Source organism: Apodemus sylvaticus, chromosome 5, assembly GCF_947179515.1.
Source record: "Apodemus sylvaticus chromosome 5, mApoSyl1.1, whole genome shotgun sequence".
Classification (NCBI taxonomy): Eukaryota; Metazoa; Chordata; class Mammalia; order Rodentia; family Muridae; genus Apodemus; species Apodemus sylvaticus.
The window spans coordinates 94,961,180-94,983,897 of NC_067476.1; the positions used below are offsets into that span (position 1 = coordinate 94,961,180).

The 22,718-nt window shown below is 42.6% G+C and overlaps 1 protein-coding gene and 1 non-coding gene across 2 annotated transcripts in view; both read left to right on the forward strand.

Annotated features, from left to right (window-relative positions):
• The first annotated feature begins 346 nt into the window (after nucleotides 1–346).
• The window catches only part of Aven (apoptosis and caspase activation inhibitor), a 138,628-nt gene continuing 116,256 nt past the window's right edge, over nucleotides 347–22,718 (forward strand). Inside the window, exons 1-2 of the mRNA XM_052183174.1 lie at nucleotides 347–645; nucleotides 22,252–22,429. Of these exons, the coding sequence (XP_052039134.1) occupies nucleotides 415–645; nucleotides 22,252–22,429 (409 nt within the window). The 5' untranslated portion in view covers nucleotides 347–414. The remainder of the gene's footprint in view (nucleotides 646–22,251; nucleotides 22,430–22,718) is intronic.
• LOC127686600 (small nucleolar RNA SNORA11) lies at nucleotides 7,186–7,314 on the forward strand. Its single transcript, XR_007978200.1, has one exon. It is a non-coding gene; the product is annotated as a small nucleolar RNA SNORA11 (small nucleolar RNA).

Here is a 22,718-nt window from a genome sequence, read left to right on the forward strand (position 1 = left end):
AGAATCAAGCGCTCAGTAAATGTGAGTTACAGCAACTACCGTTTACAAGTCAAGTTCTCTTCAAGATTTTCAAGCATCTTTCTCCTTCCCTACAGGACCCTCCATCCACATGAGCCGCAGTCCACACGTATGGCATGGAACTCACCCTCAACCTTTCCTAAATGCCGACTTTAAAATGGCTTAGGTTAACTAAAAAACTCATTGGACATCTTGGGCTTTGTGTCATGCAAACACTCATATGAATTAAGAACTATCACACAAAGTGACTTTATGGCGTCCTTTTATTACAGATCATTGCTGTGGTCTCCGCCCCGGCTGGGTCCCGGGCCCGATCACCACCGCTGGCGCTCGGCCGCTTCCGGTGGGGCCTGCGCTCTCCGCGGCGGCTCGCGCACTCTGCTCGCTGGCGGCCTCATGCAGGCTGAGCGCGGGGTTAGGGGCGGCCGCGGGCGGCGGGGAGGCCGGGAGCGGCCCGGAGGGGACCGAGAGCCGGCCGGGGCCGCGACGGCGATGGCGAGAGGAGGCTGCGGGGACGGAGGCGGCCGGCGGGGCCGAGGCCGGGGCTTCCGCCGAGGCCGAGGAGGCGGCGCCCCGCGAGGCAACCGCCGGGAGCCTGGAGGCCGGGGTGGCGGAGCCAGCACGCGGGTAAGGAGCGCGGGTTGCTGCGGCCGCTAGCCGGCGTGCAGGGAGCGCGAGCCACGGCGCCTGCGCGGGATGGAGCCGGGGGTTGGGGGGCGCGCGTGGACGGTGCACGCGCAGCCCTTGGCTGCTTGTGGTCCAAAGACTGGACGATCGGCCTCTCGGTCTTGCTCGTGTCGGAGACCCATAGTCTGATGGAGACTAACGGCGGTGCCTGGTGTCCGGGCTGCAGCCCGCCGCACTGTCACTGAAGTTACTTCCTGTGGAGCGAAGTCTCCCTGAATGCCCGAACCCAAACAGATTTACTCTGAGAAGTGTTCCTCTGCCCTCTGTTTCCTTTATCCCATCCCACATTGCCTAGGTAACAGTCGTTGTCACCCACATCGGGATGGAAGGACATGGGGGAAGATTATGTGTTCATTTTGGTTTGGATAGGTGATCTCTAAGATCCTTCCCACTCTTCAGATTCGTATTTAGTCTCGCCATTCTGGGTACCTAAAGATTAAATGAGGAGAGACTGGCCGACCTTCCCGAGGCCTCTCTGGACTCCTATCTTGTGGTTGAGCACTTTGGTACCCTAAATCGGGATTAACTGCAGTGCTCTGAAAGCAGACAGTCTATAGAGTTCCAGCTGTGTAGGAACCATTGTCCGCCTGCAGGATTCCACACAGTGTACAACCTCTGATTTCCCTCTGGATGACTAGACTGCAAATGGAAACAACTTCTAGATATGTACGCCTCCAAAGTAACTTGCTTGGGAACTAAGAAGCCCTGAAATCGTTCTTAGAATGGGCGGTATGAGCCCCGAGTTTACTGACTTTGATAAGCAAATTATTAGACCAGCCACCTTTACTGCAGTTTGTTGTTATCCTTAATGCAATCGTTAACTTCACAAAATGCAAGAATTTGTTTAGTATCTATTTTTTTTTGTTTTTTAGAAATATATTAGTTTTTCTGTGTCCGTGTCCATGTGTGTGTGTGTGTGTGTGTGTGTGCGTGTGTGTGTCTAAGTGTAGTGTCAGCAGAAGCCAGAAGGCATCAGATCCTTTGAGCCTATGTTAAAGGCAGTTGTATTTTCCAAACTGCTCTTAATCCTCTCTAAGGCACCTGCACTCATATGCTCTCATGCACACATACATTCATGTAAATAAAAATAAACACAAGAGTGCAAATGTTTGGGCTGGAGAGATGTCTCAGCAGTTAAGAGCACTGACTGCTCTTCCAGAGGTCCTGAGTTCAATTCCCAGCTACCACATGGTGGCTCACAACCATCTGTAAAGAGATCTGATGCCCTCTTCTGGTGTGTCTCAAGACAACAACAGTGTACTCATATATAATAAATAAATAAATCGCTGGGCAGTGGTGGCGCACGCCTTTAATCCCAGCACTTGGGAGGCAGAGGCAGGCAGAGTTCAAGGTCAGCCTGGCCTACAGAGTGATTTCCAGGACAGCCAGGACTAATACAGAGAAACCCTGTCTCGAAAAACTAAACCAAAAATAAATAAATAAATAAATAAATAAATAAATAAATAAATAAATCTTTAAAAAGAAAGAATGCAAATGTAATGTTTGACTCCAGTTCCTTCGAATATATACTTAGTATTAGGATTGTGGAATCCTTAGTGGTGGTTATAGTTTCTATTTTTAAGGAACAGCCATACTGCCCTTTGTAATGCTATACTAATTGATGTTACCAGAACATATGAGAGTTCCTATCTTTGCGTTTTTGATAGTGCGTGTTATTTTTAATTCCTCCTCTTCCTTCTCTTTCTCCTCTTCCTTCTCCTCTTTCTCTTCGTCTTCTAGACAGGATCTCACTATATAGCCCACACTTGCCTTAACTCAAGGTCTTCCTGCCTCCACTTCCAAGTTATGGGATTACATGTGTACTTCACCACATCTGGGTTTATTTATTCATTTAACTGTTTGTTTGCTGAGACATAATCTTATGTAGTTCAGCCTGGAACTCAAACTCAGACCTCGTCCTGCATCTGTCTCTCAGGTGCTTGCATTACAGGGGTGCTGGTTTTTATTTTAACTATGTTTTTGTTGTTTTGTAGGTTTATTTTATTAATTAATTAATTAATTAATTAATTAATTTTTTAGACAGAGTCTCACTATGTAGCTTTGGCTGCCCTGGACACACACTCTGTAGACAAGGCAGGCCTTGAACTCAGAGATCTGCCTGCTTCTGCCTCCTGTGTTGGATTAAAGGTGATCTCTCGTTGTGTTTGTTTTTCCATGTATTTAGAAGTTTCTAGATACTTTTAGGTGAGTAGCTTGTTCTCATGATTTTGATGATTAGTGACACTGAGATTCCTTTCCATATTTGTACTGGACATTTGGGTATCCACTTTGGAGATGTATCCCTTCAGGTTATTCAACCCTGTTTTAATCTGATCCTTACTACTCTTTGTATTTGAGTAGTCTGAGGTGGTTATATATTCTGCAGGATCATCTTTTGCCGGGTGAACATTTCTTCTCCTCCTGTAGGCTGTTCTCATACTCCGTTGGTGGTATCCTCTGATGTACAGTAGCTTCTTTGATGTGACCCCATGTGTCAACGTTGTGTCTGTTGTTTGGGCTGTTGAGGTCAGATCCAAAGAAAGCTTTAACCAGAGCCATGTTCTCAAGTATTTTCCTGATGCTTTTTCCTGATAGTTTCAGGTTTCATATTTAAGTCTGATTTATTTGGAGTTGATTTTGTATATGGTTTACTTCTTTGGGGTCTGGGTATGTGCACGCATCCCTGGGGTTTTCTATCCTGTTACATCAGCTCCTCCGTTGTTCCTTTTTGGTAGCAGGACTGAATATAGGGTGTCATGCATGTTAGTAAATCACGTTTAAACCACATGCTGTTTTGTTTTGTTTTGCTTTTTTAACCAGGACTGTACAGTTTAGCCTATTGCCTACTCTTTGTAGTGTGTCTTAAACTCTGATATTGTAAGGTCTAACTTTTGTTTCTTTGCTTAAAATAGTCAGGATCTTTTACAGTTCCATGCAAATTTTTGGAGTGCTTGTTCTGTTTCTTTGAAGAATGTCTGACCATCTCAGTGGGAATTGCATTTAGTCTGCTGATCACTCTAGGTATTAATGGATATTTGAATGTATTAGTTCTTTCATCCATGAACATTGGGAGGTTGTGTGAAACCTTGTGATTTAGTGTCTTCTCCGGTGCTTTCATTGATGTTTTGTAATCATCATTGTAGATATGAACTTCTTTGGTTAAATTTATTTGTACATATTTCATCTACATTTTTGTTGTTATTGTTTTTTGATTTATACTTTACTTTTACCAAGTAAATTTTGTATTCTATAACTTTTCTTAATTTATCAGTTTTAAAGTTTTTTGGTAGCATTGTTTTATACATATAATATTGTATATGTATAATTATATAAGTAATTATATAATATACAAAATATATATAAGTAATGTCACCTGCCAGCAGGGGTAACTTAACTCCTCATTTTCTGTTTACATACTTTTATTTCTTTTGTGTTAACTCTAGCTGAGACTTTTGGAGACAGTATCTTACTATGTAGCCCTGGCTGGTCTCAACTCAGAGAGAACCTCCTGTCTCTGCTTCCCTAGTGCTGAAATTCAAGGTGAGGGCTGCTCCTGCTGCCATACCTGGGCAGAGACTTTAATCTTGTACTGAATGAAGATGTGAAAGTGTAAGTCTTTTTCCTAATGTTTATTTTGATGAGCGGTTATCAGGGAGGCAGTTAAGGCCTGTTAGCAGTCCTTGAATTTTTCTTTTTCTATCAGATAATAGTAATTAACATTCATTGAACACTTAATTATGAGATTTGCACAGCAAAGCGCAGCTAAGTCACTGACAGTTATGGTGGAATTACTTATTCACAACTAATCTGCAGATCACTGAGCCTGGATTCCTCACGGGTCCAGTTGGCTCCGTGGCCTGCTCTTTTGACTACTGCTCTGAGCTTCTGGAATGATTTGAAAAGAGGCTGCTCAGTGGTAGGGTCTCTTGCTGCACAAGCACCCACGTAAAAAGCTGGGCACTGCAGCTTGCACCTGCTGTCCCAGCCCTGGGTAGGTGGGGCACAGGCAGGAAGAATGCTGGAGCTTGGGACTCCCAGCCCAGCAGAGCTCCAGGGTCAGTGAGACAGTGTCTGGAGTTAGGAAAGCAGAAAGCAATGGAGAAAGATCCCCAGTGTCTTCTGCAGGCATACGCACAAGCAAATACACTTGCATACAGAGATACACATGCATATACACACAGACACAGACACACGCACACTCACATTAACACTTACAGAGGGAGGAGGGAGGGAGGGAGGGAGGGAGGGAGGGGGAGAGGGATAGAGGACAGCGTGCTGTTGATTGATGTTTTTAATACCTTTCCCCTTATGTTTATATATGGTTACAAGGCTGAATAGTGATACTGGTAACATATTTAGCTCCTTGAATGTTAGCAGACATTTGTGTTCCTTATGTATATTTATGTGGCAGATGTCTATGTCTATATTCATTTAAGAAAAGGAGTGAGACTTTCTACTCGCTGTGCAGTCCAGCTGGGCTCCATTTCCTGCCACAAGTGGTTCTCTTGCTCAGCTTTTCAAGCATACAGGCCTGAGCTACCATTCCTAGTCTGGTCAGTAAATAGTGAGAGAGCTGTTAATAATCACATTAGAGCTTTGAAGGCATATATTGTTTAAAAATATATTTATTTATTTTTACCCTTTTTTGTTTTGTCTTGTTTTGTAACTAAACCCTGGCTTGAGTAGTAAACAGTACTAGCTATTGCAGAGCTTCTTATACTCTGAAAAGGGATGTGGCTGACTCTGATGCGCAGGCAGAGAGCGGATTTGGTGTCATCTCAGGTCTTGGCAGGTGTCTGAGGCTTGTTCCATCCCTGAGGCTAAAGTGGGTCACAGGCATCACGACAGCCAGTAGAGACCAAAAGCTTATTAAACTCAGTCAAACACAACAGCCTCCAAGAGTGTTTCCCGCCTTGCCTTTCAGAGAGACTGGACTAGCTTGGCCAGTAGCTGAACGTGCTTAAGTGTCCCAACAGGAAATTGCTTTAGGATTACATTTTGGAGCCAGGCACCATAGTGGGTTTCAGGCCAATCTGGGCTACACTGCATGGAAAAGGCTTTTGGCATTCTTTCTCGTTGCCGTGAGCCATTGTATAGATGTTGAGTGTCCTGGTGTATCTGTCCTTGTTAAGAGCGTGCTGTTTGGAGGTGTGCATTTTCCGCTGGCTGTTATTTCACCCCCATATTTCCATGATCTATATAGATGCCAATCCTCAAACTCTTTAACTTATTCTGAGAAAACCACAAGTAATACTGTGTCTATGTTTACATCTAATATATTTAAACCTCAGATGGATCAGGTACTTTGAAAATACATAATTGCCAGCATATTCTGTGCTTTTATTAATTAAAACATGGAGCAGGAAAACACTTTAAGGGTTGAGGATGCGGCTCTTTCGCTGGACTGTTTGTCTAGTATGCCCAAGGCCCTGGGTTTGGTCCCCAGCACACATAAACTCTGGGTATGGGTGGCATACCTTATCAGAACTCAGATGGGAGGCAGGCTATCAGAAGGGACACAGCAGTTAGAGGCCATCATGGGCTACATGAAATTTCAACTGTTCCTTATACTCTTCCCATATTTCCCTCATAATTTTATCTGAGGTAATGTATTTTATACTTGAGAATTGCCTTTCACTTATGTGTAATAATTTTTGTTTTATTTATTATTATTTCTTTTGTATTATTTTGAGACAGGGTCTCACATAGGGCAGACTGGCCTTGAACTTCCGATTCTCCTATCTTTCCAGTGCCAGGGTTTCCGAGTGTTAATAGCCATTTTATTAACTTAAAGTATAATTAGGATGACAAGACTTGTATCAAATTCATATATATTATTTTAGCTCTTCAGTTCTATGATTCTTCTATTTTTTGTATTTATCAAATTGTTACTAACGTCTAGAGACATTGTTAATTCTTGCATATTCAGTGAGACAGTCACTGTGTATAGAAATCTTTATGTTCTTTGATATGAATGGATCCTTATCATTTATGACTATGGAAAATTAAAACTGTTAAGCTAGTGAGTACTTAAATGTGCTGCGTGAATTTCATGTATGTATGTGTGTATGTATTTATGTATGTATGTATATATGAATGTTTTGAATTCCTTGGGTATCTAGAATTGTGCTGTTATAGTTTATGTCTGCTCATTTGACCTTGTGTTTTTTGTGTAGTTATTTAAGTGTTAGATTTAGTCTGTATTTTCTATACTTTAGGGTGTGGATTACTTAGAGGTGTGACATAACAACATTTTCCATCAGCAAAAGTTCTGATTAAAGGATTCTCTTTCTTTCTCTCTCTCTTTGGTTGTATGAGGCAAGATCTTTTATTCCACAGCCCAGGCTGTCCTGGAACAGGATACTGTAGTTTGAGATGGCCTTGATCCTCCTGCTGAGATTATAGGCAAGTACCACATCTAGCAGGACACTACTGTCCCCAAGAAACAAATACTAGAGTCAAAAAGCAAACCTATAAACTGGGGTGTGCTCAGAGCAGGGGGCCTGAGGAATGGCTCCTCTGTTTATAACACACCCTATATGAACCTGGTCATGATGTTAGGAGGGCTACAAAGTTTGTTGCCTTCCCCCAAACACATGTCCTACACACTAAAAACAACCAGACCAAACCAGACCAAACCAAATCAAACCAAACCAAACCAAACCAAACCAAACCAAGAAATTTAAAATTGTGTCTTTTAGCTTCATCAAAAAGCAGTTGACTTCTATGTCAAATGCAAGTTGTGTTAACTCCACCTCCAAGGCCACTTTTCTAACTCCAAAACAATGAACACAAACATCAGCCCAGAGTAGGAGGTGTAGCTCAGGGTGAGAGCCTGAGCCTGCTGTGCTGGAGGGGCCCTATCCTCTGCAAGGGAAGACAGCTGGGCCAGAGCTGTACACCCTCCCCTGCCTAGAGCTGAGCTTGCTCTGGGCTGCGGGAAGGGGGGGGGGGGCTGGCAAGAAAAGGACAGTTTCAGCTCTGAACAGCAGGTGGGGCACGCAGCACATTGTTTTGCAAATGAACCAACTAGACCCACTACTCAGTGTACTGCTTCTCCAGTCCAGCTGTTTGTCCCAGGTTACTGGAGAGATGTGAGGCAGGATGTGTTTACCCCACTGATCTCTCTGTTGTTTCTCCTCCCTTTGTTTTACAGAGAAAATTCCATTTTTAAACGTAGTCACTGTGCATATTATTTGTTCACAGTCCTATGTTACTCGGAAAACCCCTTTCTATAAGTACATAAATGCTGACCCTCCCCCCCTTCCCCCTGCTTCCCTAAACATGATTTTACATATCTCTATAAAATCTAGAAACCACACAGGAAAATTTCCTCAACAGAACACCAATAGCTTATGCTCTAAGATCAAGAATTGACAAATGGGACCTCATAAAACTACAAAGTTTCTGTAAGGCAAAGGACATTGTCAAAAGGACAAAATGGCAACCAACCAATTGGGAAAAGATCTTTACCAACACTATATTCGACAGAGAGCTAATATCCAATATATACAAAGAACTCAAGAAGGTAGACTCCAGAGAGCCAAATATCCCCCTTAAAAAATGGGGTACAGAGCTAAACAAAGAATTTTCACCTGAGGAATATCGAATGGCTGAGAATCACCTAAAGAAATGTCCTTAGTCATCAGGGAAATGTAAATCAAAACAACCCTGAGATTTCACCTCACACCAGTCAGAATGGCTAAGATCAAAAACTCAGGAGAAAACAGGTGCTGGAGAGGATGTGGAGAAAGAGGAACACTCCTCCACCGCTGGTAGGCTTGCAAGCTGGTACTACCTCTCTGGAAATCAGTCTGGCGGTTCCTCAGAAAACTGGGAATGATACTTCCGGAAGACCACAAATGAAAGAAACATTTTTTTTTTCTTCTGATTTTGACTGTATCTGCTCTTGTCACCCTTGGTCGTGCCTCTGTCTTTCTTTATGGTTCAAAGAATTCTGTTGAGCATATAGATTGGATTTGCTTTATTCATCCCAGTAGAGGAAACTCATTTAATGGGAGAGTGTTTTACTTTTGGGAGATGTGAGACGGTTTCCCTTCCTGGTCAACAGCATGCATGCCTGGACCAAGACTAGTCAACAACTGAGTGTGTTTAATGTGGCAGTGGGTATTTTATCCTTGACATGACATTTCCAAATGGAAATGTTTCCTGAAACTAGTTTGTAGGGTAAACTCAAACTCTAGGCTTGGAGTGGGACCACGTTTCGGAATGTTAGTACAGTTTTACTTATTAATGTATATTGGGGCTCAAAATCAAAGTAGAACATATATCCATAGACTATACCATGTGAACTATCAATCTTTGGGAGTTAATTTCTTTTGGGTCTTTAGCATCTTCTCATATATTGATTTTTATTTAGTGTACATTCTTATTATCTGGATGGCAGAAATAAAATTTACATAGGTAGTGACTTTTTGGTGCCATAGCCACTATAACTCCCATTTCACATAACTATCATATCCTTAAAAACACATTTATTTCTACTTATGTATCTGTTTGTGAGCATATGCCAAGAGTATGCTGGTGCCCATGGAGGCCAGAAGAGGGGTCAGATCCACTGGGGCTGGAGTTACAGGCAGATGTGAGCTGCCTCACTTGTGGGCCAGGAGCCAAACTTAGGTCCTTTGCAAAAGCAGTACATGCTCTTAACCTTCTCAACCCTTGAGACATCCCTCCAGGCCTACACTTTTGTTAAAGAACAAGTTAATCAGGAATGATGACACATGTCTGTAATCCCAGCACTCAGAAGGCTGAGGCAAGAGAATCATTAGGCTTTTTTTTTTTTAAGATTTATTTATTTTATGTATATGAATACACTGTAACTGTACAGATGGTTGTGGGCCATCATGTGGTTGCTGGAAATTGAACTCAGGACCTCTGCTCGATCTAGCTCCACTTGTTCCAGCCCAAAGATTTATTTATTGTAATATGCAAGTACACTGTAGCTGTCTTCAGACACACTGGAAGAGGGTGTAAGATCTCATAATGGATGGTTGTGAGCTACCATGTGGTGGCTGGGATTTGAACTCAGAACCTTCACAAGAGCAGTCAGTGCTCTTAATCGCCGAGACGTCTGTCCAGCTCAAGAGAATAGTTTTTGTTCTGCCAAAACTAGAGCATGAATGTTGGTAGAACTTAACTCATCTTAGCTTTCCAGCTTTATTCCTGAGCTGTTATTTTTCTTCCCCTTAACTTGACACAAGCTGTAGTCACCTGGAATGAGGGGTCCACAGTGGAGAAATGTCTTCCATCAGATTTCATACAGACTTCCTGTAGGCAAGTCCATAGTACATTTTAATTGATGATTGACGGGGGAGGGTCCAGCCCACATCGCCACTCTTAGGTAGGTGGTCCTGGGTTATATAAGAAGGCAGGCTATGCAAGGTGTGGCCATGGAAGCAAGCAAGTCAGCAAGCAGTGTTCCTCTAAGGTTCTTGCTATGCTAGAGTGCTGGCTTGGCCTCCTTTAATGCTGTGATCAGGATGTGTAAGCCAAATTTGCCCTCTTTTACTTTTGGTCATGGTCTTTATCACAGCAGTAGATAGCAGATTAGGGCATTCCTCTTCAGAGTTTAGAGTACAGTTTATTCACAGGCCTCATGATTAGGAGAAAGCAACACTAGAATTTAACTTGTGCTTTTCCCCCAAAGAACATTTAGATATTTTCGGTGGGGATGTACGGACTGTGGATTGAGCGTTGCTTTGGATTTCTGAGAAGCAGAGGTCAACAATCTCAGACTTGTGCAGAAAATAAGGCTGCACAGTGGGGGCTCGCACTGCTAACCCTACAAGAGCACAGCACTTCGGCTCAGCTTCCAGCCATTCAGCCTGCCCACCCACCGCCTTGATCCTGGGATTTGCAGTTTGTCCTGCTGGATCAGGAGCTTTGAGAAAATCCTCCTTTCTCTATTCCAAGGTGAAAGCTTTCTCCTTTTCTCCAGGCAGGCATCTTTACTGCCCTTTATTTTAATTAAAAGATTTCCCTTCTTAAGGTTGGAAGAGCTTCCTAAAGGTCACACTTGAAAAGAGCTGCAGAACGGAGACAGAGATCTCAGGACTCTGTCCTGTTGTAGGAGAAATAGTCTCTTGAAATTCACAGAAAAGTGCCTTTTCTTATTTTTTTATTCTGGCCCCAGTAAGGACAGGAAGGGAAGGAGATTTCCCAGTGTGTAGCCATGATGCCATACAGTTAAGGTTCAGGAGCAAGGGACCTTAGTTCAACTGAGGAATATGCCAGGCAAATGCCTTCTGAATGCTTGCGTCTTGTGGCAAAAGTAGGCTTGAATAGTGCATGGAGGTGCCTTCACACAGACAACCTACTTTAATAAACATTCAACCTCCCTTCTAGCCCACCACCCACCAGAGGTAGTGGAAGAGAAAAGTTACTGGGACATGGGGGAAGTAGACTGTTTAGAAATAGTTCTTTGGGGGCGAGTCCAATCTTTGTTGTCAGTTCCAGCAGCAAATACCTAATATGAATCAGCAGCTGCAGTCCAGTCCAGTCCAGTCCTCCCGGCAGAAACTATACACAAACCAGCAGCTGCAATCCAACCCAGTTGGCAGTAACCATACACAAACCAGCAAGGGGCAGTTCAATCCAGAAGCCAACCTGCTGCTTTGGAAGCTGCAGTAACCTCCTGAGTCCTTTGGGAGTTTCTTTCTGTGACCTTACCACAAGTGAAGCCCAGCAACACAAGGTAAGACTAACTAATACATGCATGCTGTTGGCAAAGAATAGCAAGGCGGAGCAAAGTTGACCAATACTCGAGCTCCCGCCTCCGTCGCCGCCGCCGCCTTCTGTGAGGTCATATTTATACTCCTGAACATCTTGAGGCCTTTCACCTGTGTCTGCTTCAGGAAAACATTCTTTCACTTGTCTGCTTTAGCAAAACATCCTTTCATCTGTGGGCCCCAGCAAACCATTGTTTAACATAACTTCTGGTTGCAAAGAAACCAGAAGTTTCCACTTCACAAGGCCCTTCCTTCTATTTACAAAATACTTGAACTCCCTTTATGACTTGTGCAGCAAGTGCTGTTTGGTTTCTCTGGGCTTTGGGAACCACCTGTGAGGGTTTTGTGAGCCTTTGCTCTCTTTTCTTTCTTCATTAACGTCATGTGTAAATGCTCTTGATGAAGAAATGATCTTAACCTGAAACAAATGCTGCCAGCCCTCAAAACAGAACCAACAGGCATTTTATACACCAGCCACCAAAGGAGAACAAAAAGGAAGGGAAATTCAAGGGAAATTCACATGCTGGGGAGCCAGATTCCTTACACAGAAGCTTTATGCATACTTGGTACAATGGCGTGCTTTTCCTCATTCTGTCAGTGTGTATAGACTGGCATCACATGAGTTAGGCCCTTGGAAGACAAGAATTCTGGCAGATCTGTTAACTTTTGTGTGAAACAGCAAATCAAACAGCCTTTGCTAGGTAGACTGAGTTTGAACCATGTCTAAGAAGACACTGAAGGGCTGTGAGGCAGCCTTGCCCGGCATGTGCAAGGCCAGCAGGTTAGTCCTTGGCAACAGGAGGGAAACTGTCAGGTTCGTTCTGTATTTGAGTTTGTGACAATTGGTGCAGTAGTTACCCTTAAAGACTTTTGTCACAAGAGGAATAGGATTATAATTTGATCAAGGGTCCAAACGATATGGTGGGAGCAGTCATGAGGACACTCACGATATGTGCCAGAGCATGTATCAGGGAAGGGCAGCAAGAACTGTGCTCACTCTGAGCCCTGGTGTGAGGAGAGGGGCCCTTCCTTAGCATACAGACGGAGTAAAACTGTAGCAAGATCTAATGAAATGATCATATGGTTTTTTTCTTTGAGTTTGCTTATGTAGTGGATTGCATTGATGGATTTCCTTATACTGAACCATCCCTGCATCCCTGGGATGAAGCCTACTTGATCCTGGTGGATGATCGTTTTGATGTGTTCTTGGATTCGGTGGGCAAGAATTTTATTTCATTAGATGCTGAAAAGGCATTTGACAAAATTCAGCATCCTTTCATGCTAAAAGTCTTGGAAAGGACAGGAATTCAAGGCCCATATCTAAACATAGTAAAAGCAATATACAGCAAACCGGTAGCCAACATCAAACTAAATGGAGAGAAACTTGAAGCAATCCCACTAAAATCAGGGACTAGACAAGGCTGCCCCCTCTCTCCTTATCTTTTTAATATAGTTCTTGAAGTCATAGCTGGAGCAATTAGACAACATAAGGAGGTCAAAGGGATACAAATTGGAAAGGAAGAAGTCAAACTATCACTATTTGCAGATGATATGATAGTATACTTAAGTGACCCAAAAAACTCTACTAGAGAACTCCTACAGCTGATAAACAACTTCAGCAAAGTGGCTGGCTACAAAATCAACTTAAACAAATCAGTAGCCTTTATATACTCAAAGGATAAGCAGACTGAGAAAGAAATTAGGGAAATGACACCCTTCACAATAGCCACAAACAGCATAAAGTATCTTGGGGTGACTCTAACCAAACAAGCGAAAGACCTATATGACAAGAACTTCAGATCTCTGGAGAAGGAAATCGAAGAAGATCTCAGAAAATGGAAAAATCTTCCATGCTCATGGATTGGCAGGATTAATATAGTTAAAAATGGCCATATTGCCAAAGGCAATCTACAGATTCAATGCAATTCCCATCAAAATCCTAACCCAGTTCTTCATAGAGCTAGAAAGAGCAATGCTCAAATTCATCTGGAATAACAAAAAACCTAGGATAGCTAAAACTATTCTCAACAGTAAAAGAACTTCAGGGGGATTCAGTATCCCAGACCTTAAACTTTACTACAGAGCAATAGTGATAAAAACTGCATGGTATTGGTACAATGTCAGGCAAGCCGATCAATGGAATAGGATTGAAGACCCAGAAATGAACCCACACACCTATGGTCACTCGATCTTCGACAAAGGAGCTGAAAGCGTCCAGTGGAAAAAAGATAGTCTTTTCAACAAATGGTGCTGGTTCAATTGGAGGTCAGCATGCAGAAGAATTCGAATCGATCCATTCTTATCTCCTTGTACTAAGCTCAACTCCAAATAGTTCAAGGACCTCCACATAAAACCTGACACACTGAAACTAATAGAAAAGAAACTAGGGAAGACCCTTGAGGACATGGGCACAGGGGATGGGGGAAGTTCCTGAACAGATCACCAATAGCTTATGCTCTAAGATCAAGAATTGACAAATGGGACCTCATAAAACTACAAAGTTTCTGTAAGGCAAAGGACACTGTCAAAATGACAAAACGTCAACCAACAGATTGGGAAAGGATCTTCACCAACCCTACATCTGACAGAGGGCTAATATCTAGTATATACAGAGAACTCAAGAAGGTAGAACCTAGAGAACCAAATAACCCCATTAAAAAGTGGGGTACCGAACTAAACAAAGATTTTTCACATGAAGAACTTCAGAGGGCTGAGAAACAACTTAAGAAATGTTCAACATCATTAGTCATTAGGGAAATGCAAATCAAAACAACCCTGAGATTTACCTCACACCAGTCAGAATGGCTAAGGTTAAAAACTCAGGAGACAGCAGGTGCTGGCGAGGATGTGGAGAAAGAGGAACACTCCTCCACTGCTGGTGGGATTGTAAGATGGTACAACCACTTTGGAAATCAGTCTGGCGGTTCCTCAGAAAACTGGGCATGGCACTTCCGGAGGACCCTGCTATACCACTCCTGGGCATATACCCAGAGAATTCCCCAGCATGTAATAAGGACACATGCTCCACTATGTTCATAGCAGCCCTATTTGTAGTAGCCAGAAGCTGGAAACAACTCAGGTGTCCCTCAACAGAGGAATGGATACAAAAAATGTGGTATATTTACACAATGGAGTACTATTCAGCCATTAGAAACAATGAATTCATGAAATTTGTAGACAAATGGATGGAGCTGGAGAACATCATACTAAGTGAGGTAACCTAGTCTCAAAAGATCAGTCATGGTATACACTCACTGATAAGTGGATAATAACCTAGAAACTTGGAATACCCAAGAAATAATCCACATATTAAACGATGTCCAAAAAACCAGAGGAGTGGCCCCTGGTTCTGGAAAGACTCAATGCAACAGTATAGGGGAATACCAGAACAGGGAAGTGGGAAGGAGTTGATGGAGGAACAGGGGGAGGGAAGAGGGTTTATGGGACTTGCGGGGATTGGGGACCCAGAAAATGGGAAATCATTTGAAATGTAGATAAAGAATACATCGAATAAAAAAAATTGTTAGCAGCAGTTTTACTGCTATTTAAAAAAGAAAAACTGTAGCAAGAATAGGCTGACTGAGTTTGTAGCTCACACCTGTTTTGTCTGTCTGCCTATCTCCTCCCCTCCCTCCTTCACTTGTCCCCCCTCTTTTCCTTTCTCCCTCCTCCTCCCCTCCCTCTTCCCTCCCTCTTCCCTCCCTCCCTCCTTTCTTCTTCCCTCCCTCCCTGTTTTCTCCCTCCCTTCTTCCTCCCTCCCTTCTTCCTCCCTCCCTTCTTCCTCCCTCCCTTCTTCCTCCCTCCCTTTTTCCTCCCTCCCTCCCTCCCTTCTTCCTCCCTCCCTCCCTCCTTGCTTCTTTTTCTTCCTTTCTCCTTCCTTCCATAATTTGCAGACAGTTGAATTTTGTTTTACTTTTCTATGAGGTATTTTTTGATAATTTTTTATGAGCGACTTGAATCTTGGCTGTTTCAATGATTGCTAGGATGAGTTTCAGTGAGTAAGTTTTTGAGTTGGAGATTTGCTCACTTGTGTAGTTGATAAGTTTGGGAGTAGGGATGTGATCTATTTCAAATAGACTTCATCTGTACTCACATAATTACTTATGTGTAAGGTCCTGTCTACTCTCTAGGTTGTCACTGAAATTAAGTAAGATCAACTAATGAAAATACGTTTGGAAACGTGTGATTTGGGATGTAGCTTAGAGATAGACTGCTTGCTCGTGCGCATCAGGCTCCGAGTCCAGCCTCTGGACTGTTCAGTCTCTGTGCCAGCCAGCTAGTTTTCCATTTTGCCACTGGTAGTTATGAGAGCTTTCACCAGGGCTTTAGGCACGAAGAGATTTTATACGTGCTTAGCTAGCATGAGGGAGGTCTTAGGTTCAATCCTAATACTGTCAAAAAAAATTTCAAGCATCTATACATTGCATGGGAGAAGCCTGGGGCCGGAGGATCTGGAGTTTGAGGTCAGCCTGGGTTACCTGCTGAGGCCCTGTCTCAACAATCCTCAGTTGAAGCTATTTTGTACATTGACTGAAGTGTGTCAACACAGATAGGAACTGCAAGACAGGCATGGGGATCCTTATTTTGCAAATGTTGCCAAGGAACCGAGTTCTTAAAAATTGTAGCGATTTAGGCTTCCGGGAGCCATTTACTGTGGTAATTGGCATCTTACTAGAACTGACAGCTACATGGCAACAGGGTTGTTATGTGAAGAATCTTAAGTGATAGATCTCTCAGAGTAGCTGATGAGGTGACACTTCCCTCAGGGGAACTGCTCGGCTTTATTGGATCAAGCTGTGTCAGGGCTGCTTTGCTTTGCCCTATCTCTCTGGGGAGACTTGAACATTCCTCTTAGGTTTTAAAAAATGAGTTGTTAACAGGTAGATTGAGTGGTGGGTTTGGGAAGGATGTGGGTTTAGTTAAGGAGAGGAAAGTTGAATAGAAAAAGACTTTAGAAAAGCAGTGGTTTCGAACTCTGAGTTGAAAAAGAAAGAAATCTTATACGACTACTATTAGTAGTATAATAGAGATGTGGGTTTTACTTTGTTGTCTAGATTGGCCTTGAACCCCTGAACTCAACCTCTTGCCTTGGCTTGGTGAGTATAAGCATGTACTGCCACACCACACCACTGTTGCAGGATATTTGATCACACTGGGAACCCCAAGATTGTGTTGTTTACTGGAAAAACCTGTTTCAAATTGTGTGGCTCAGCCCTATCACATACTTAAAATCCAACTAGAAACACATTTTTTTCCACTAAATAACACAAATCACTACTTGGCTTTAAATGGATTTTCTTTTTAAAAAATTGTTTGTTTGTTTGTTTGTTTATTATGAGTATGTGTGTATGCCAAAATATGTACCACGGATGTACCATACATATATGTGCAAGTTTTCACAGAGGCCACAGAGGACCTTGAATTCCTTGGAACTGGAGTTTCAGGTGGTTGTGAACTGCCCGTGGGTACTGGGAACCAAACCTGGGTTCTAGGAACCAAACTCAGATCCGCTGGCAGAGCAGCAAGTGCTCTTAACTGCTGAGTCATCTCTCCAGTCTCTCCAAATTATTTCAGGAGTGGGGTGCAGCTGCAACAATTATTTTATTTATTTTTATTTTTATTTATTTTTTTTTATTATTTTTTTTTCCCGAGACAGGGTTTCTCTGTGTAGCCCTGGCTGTCCTGGAACTCACTCTGTAGACCAGGCTGGCCTCGAACTCAGAATTCCGCCTGCCTCTGCCTCCCAGAGTGCTGGGATTACAGGCGTGCGCCACCACCGCCCGGTGCAACAATTATTTTAAAAGACAGAAGTGGCTGTAGAACAGGGGAATGGCTGGAAAAATTGGGGTGGTTGCATTTTAGGAGTCTGAATTGCCTTGAGATTGTCACTGGAAATGTGAACCCTAAAGATAATTCTGTGTGGGTCTCAGATAGAAAAGAGAAGTATGTTACCAGGCATTGGGGAGCAAGTGATTGTTGTTCAAAAGTGGCAGAGACCTTGACTAAATCCTGGTCTCCTGGTGGTGTTTGTGTATTAGTGTACAAAGAATTTCTGGCTCTACTGTTCTGAGAATAAAAGTACTGTCACACCATTCACTATAAGTGGAAAATTGATTAGTCTTTCTTTCTTTTTGTTCCTGAGTTGCTGAGATTAAAGGTGTGTATCACCACACCCAGCTAATGGCGAGTTTTAGCTTGTCCAATCTGAGCAGTTGTCTATTGAAGGATTTGTTTCATCTCCATTCTGTAGAGCAGGTGAAGTCAAATAGACTTGCCTATTAGAAAAACTGCATGTAAAACAGTATTCATTTTTAGCTGAGCCCCTCTGTGTGTTCCAGTGGAACTTTGTGGCTGTTGTTTGTGTTGCCACTGGGCAGGATAATAGCTCAGCTGTACTTTGATTATAAGTAACCTAATTGGGTTTCTGTTACTTTATGAACACTGCAACCAATGACCAGCATCCAGGTACAAAGTATTACTGTGAAATTACCAGTTTAGCTTTGAAGTGATGTCAACATAAAAACAACACAGTGTTTATGTATGTAGTACTGTGTCCACTTGCCATGTCCATGTTTGTATAAGGAAGCGGATGTCGCCTATGCGTTATTTCTGCTCTCTCCTCTCCTCTGATGGGGGCCCCTCTGGCCCTTGCATCTGAGTAGGAGCAATGAGATTCTAGTGTGGTGCACCTCTAATTTGTGCTTAGGGAGTCATTCATCTGCAGGAGGCCAGTCTGTTATGAACGCCCAGGGACTATGAATAGTAGTAATTGCAGAGTCCTTAGTTCTCTCCAGGTCTCCTGCCTTTTATTTCAATGCTTGTTTTACTGCAGGAGCAGGCTCTCAGGTCACAGTTTTGCTTTATATCAGAGTCATTATCTTGCTCAGGTATATATTTTGCCATGTGCTTTAGCTACTTAGAGATTTCAAGCTAACTGGAGAAGCTTCTGTGAACTTACTCAGTAGGACAATAAAAGAATATTAGGTTTTCCCACCACACTAATCCTGCTCACACTTTGAGCTCTTGTTCCAGCCTCCGAGTCCTCATCAGTCTCTGGTATCCGTCACGGAGGTAGCAGATCTCACTAACTTGAATCAGCCTGCATCATTGGGCCTTTGGACATTTCTAGAGATGGCAGCCTTTAGGCTTCAGGCCACATCTGTAATCTCTAGATTTTAATTTAAATGGCCATTTTCCTGTTTTTATAGTGAGGCTTATGATATTTGAGGGCTGAAAGAGATCTTGGAAGGCCTATTTAGTCCATCCTTTTAGGAAACTTTATGCACTTTCATTTAGGTGAGAATTATTGACTAATATGGAATTTGTTGGGTGAATGGTTGATGACCAAAGTAACATTGCAGAAATGTCCTAAATATAAGTGGGGTCATATCTGTGCTGTGAGCGGGCAAACACACCACTCAGCCCTCTGTCAGTCACATGGTTAGTTATGCTGGGGTTTTGGTTTCTCAACTTATATGATGTAACTATGTTCAGGGAACCACATACAGTGTATTTTAGTCAAGACATAGTTGACTGAGCATTAAGCAACATTAGAAATTAAAAACAAATCTATACGTAATTTAAGAAAAACAAGGAAAAATCCAGACAGAAGATGGACTCTTCTGCCTGCTCCCTGGCCAGCCTTGTCAGTAGATGCACACACTATAAAGAAAGCTTATGCTGGTGACTTCTAATGATGTGGGGAGGGGCAGAAAGAACACACTGGGAACTGCTGGAAGAAGTAAGCTTTAAAAGGGGTTTGTTTTGGAGAGGGTGTGGCTAGAAGTAGTCTGTGTGGTTTGGGCGTGGCAGCACATGCCCGTGAACTCAGCGCTTGGGAGGCTGAAGCATCTGAGTCTGAGAACCTGAGCTACATGCTAAGATTTTCTCGGAAGCAGGACAGAACCAGCTCTTTCAACAGTGTGTGTGATATAGAAAAGGCAATGTTTTGAAATGGAGAGGTAGAACATGCTGACTTAACAAAATTGGTTACCAAGAATAAAATGTATTACTATAATAAAGGAATAGACTGGGAATATGTGTGCTGCGGTACTCTCTTGGTGATGAGAAATTTGTCTTTTTCCAGGTGATCCTGGGGATTTTGAATGTAGGTCCTTGTGTGTACTACACCAGTAGCCCAAATGTGGGTTTTAAATTTTCTTAGTTTTTATCTTCATTATTTTCTACAGTACAGTCTTATTTCTATGTTAGTAAAGTGCTTTAAAAATACTTTGATTCTTCCAGAATTTCACATAAGGTATTTTGATCATATTCATCCCTTAAATTTGACCCTGAACCCTTCCAGATCCTCCCCAACCTCCCTGTTGAGACCAATTTGTGCTTCCCATAAACTCCCGAGAGTGGGGCCATCCAGTGGGGCATGGTGAGCTACCAGGAGCCACAGCCTTAAAGGAAGCTGATTCTTCATGTCCACGAAGCCATCACCCAGCCCTAGGTCTTACTTTGTAGTCTAGGCTACCTCCAATTCATGATGATGTTGGAATTACAAGTATAGGCCACCATACCTAACTAATTGGGTTTTCAAAAATTCATATTTAACACTGGTATATAAATGGCTGGTTTTAATATAGTTCACTAGTTTTCTTTTCTTGATAGGGTATTATAACCTTTTGTACTTTTTGGAACTAAGTATTTAGATTTTGCATGCATTTTTCCTTTAAAAATCATCTCATTTATTATGGAAAGTTTCAAATACACACCACCACACAGGCTAACTGAATAACTGCTTTATCTCCGGTCTCAGCAGTGGTCACGTGAGTAGTTTATTTCTGGCTGCCATTCCTCTCCACACACTGTTCCATCTTTTCACTTAAGGTTGACTATTTGCACAAATGCATGAGAACATTAGAAATTCATAACATGACTCATCAAACAGTAAATAGTATTACCAGCTCGTTCTTAATGACATTGTTGGTTGTCTACTCAGCTCCCTCAGCTGTTCTCAGGATGACTGTTTCCTTCGCTAGACTGTTGGACTCAGAGTGGAGATAAGTTTTTCCGTCTTACATTATGGATCATATGTGAGAAAGATTTGGCAAGGATGGGGGAGTTGAAACACTGGGGATGGAACTCAGGGCCTTCTGACACTAACACCACCCTAGCCCATTAAGTTTGTTTAATCTATCTCTTTTTTCCTCTTCAGTCACCATTTTTCTTTTCTTTATTTATTCTTTTCTTTCTTTATTATTTTTCACCATTTATCCTTTTCTTTATTCAGTTTTGTTATTTTAGGTGTAGAGATGTCTTGCTTGCGTGTATATTTGGGCACCACCTGCATGAAGTGCCTACAGAGTTTAGAAGAGGGTGTGGGTTCTTTGGAACTGAAGTTATAGATGATTATGAGCTGCCAAATGTTGGGTTTTGAACCCAGGTTGTTTCTCCCTAACCCCACTATATTCATTCTCTCTCTCTCTCTCTCTCTCTCTCTGTGTGTGTGTGTGTGTGTGTGTGTGTGTGTGTGTGAGAGAGAGAGAGAGAGAGAGAGAGAGAGAGAGAAAGAGAGAGAGAGAGAGAGAGAGAAAGAGAGAGAGAGGAGATAGAGAAAGACAGAGAGAGAGAGAGAGACAGAGAGAGGAGAGAGGAGATAAAGACAGAGAGAGAGAGAGAGAGAGAGACAGAGAGAGGAGAGAGACAGGTGTACGTGTGGGTACATAGTAAGTGTCTCTCTCCTTCCACTGTGGGCTTTGGTGATCAGATTCGGGTTATCAGGCTTGTTTGGTAAAAACTTTTACACACTGAGCCTTTTCAATAGCTTGTGATTTATTTCTAAATACAATGAAATCATCATTTTTTAAGTATGTCCAAAACTGAAAATGCTCAAGAACGCCTCTGAGCTGAGTTCTCATTAAAACATGTTTGTGAGGTACACTTGTAAATATCTGTAAATTTCCAGGGAGAGCTGATTTCCATTTTAAATTAATTAAAACTAGTGTGTATGTGTGTGTGTGTGTGTGTTTGATAGGCATCATGTGTGTCATGGTCAGTGGACAGTTTATTGCATTGGCTTCTCCTTTCATCATTGTCGTCGTCATCATCATCATCATTATTATTTATGTGAGTACATTGTTGCTGTCTTCCATTACGGATGGTTGTGAGTCACCATGTGGTTGCTGGGCATTGAACTCAGGACCTCTGGAGGAGTAGTCAGTGCTCTTAACCACCGAGCCATCTCTCCAGCGCCTCCTTTCACTTCTATATGGGTTTCAGGGTTGGAACTAAGGTCACCAGGCTCATGTATCAAGTGCTGTTATCCTCTGACCCGTGTTGTCAAGTTCTTAATAATCTGAATAATAACCCTATAGCCTCAGCTATTTAAAGTAGATGAAATAGCCATTGGTTTTTTTTCTTTTTTGTTGTTGTTGTTTTTTGTTTTTGTTTTTGTTTTTGTTTTTCCGAGACAGGGTTTCTCTGTGTAGCCCTGGCTGTCATGGAACTCACTTGGTAGACCAGGCTGGCCTCGAACTCAGAAATCCACTTGCCTCAGTGCTGGGATTAAAGTTGTGCCCCACCACTGCCCTACTTGAAATAGCCATTGAACATGGGGGTAAGTTCAAGCAGAATGTCCCCATTTCCTTCACATTACTTATACGAAAGTTACCTTAAGATAATGCGCTGATCAAGTGACGCTCTTAGGAAATATTGCTTAGGATCCCAGCCTTGTTTACAGATTCACTTTTCAGCATCATAACTATGTACTGTTGTAATTATTTTACTGTGAAGACTTCTAGGTCAGGACTGCACTGCCTGCCTATTGATTTGCCTCTACTGATTGCAGGTGGAAGATGACAGCGATTCAGAGACCTATGGGGAAGAGAATGACGAGCAAGGACATTTTTCTAGAAGAAAGATCGTCTCCAACTGGGATCGCTATCAAGACACTGAGAAGGAGGTCAATGGTGAAAGTGGAGAATCTCAGCGGGGCACAGACTTCAGTGTCCTCCTGAGTTCTGCAGGTGAGAGGACTCGTTGTGCACATGCTGCTTAGTGCTGGGAAGGTTGCATGGATGGTTCGCTACTTTTGAAATTGCATTGACAGTGTTAGCTTGTGTGTGTGTGTGTGAATCCCTTATGCACTTGTGGCCTGACATGTGTATGGAGGTCTGAGGACAACCTGCAGGAGTTGGTTTTCTCATTCTATTATGTGATTCTTAGGGATGTAGGCATTCCTAAGTTCTCTGCAGCAAGCAGTGAGTTCTCTTGCTGGCCCATGCCTATAATTTTGAATGACTACACTAGATTAAG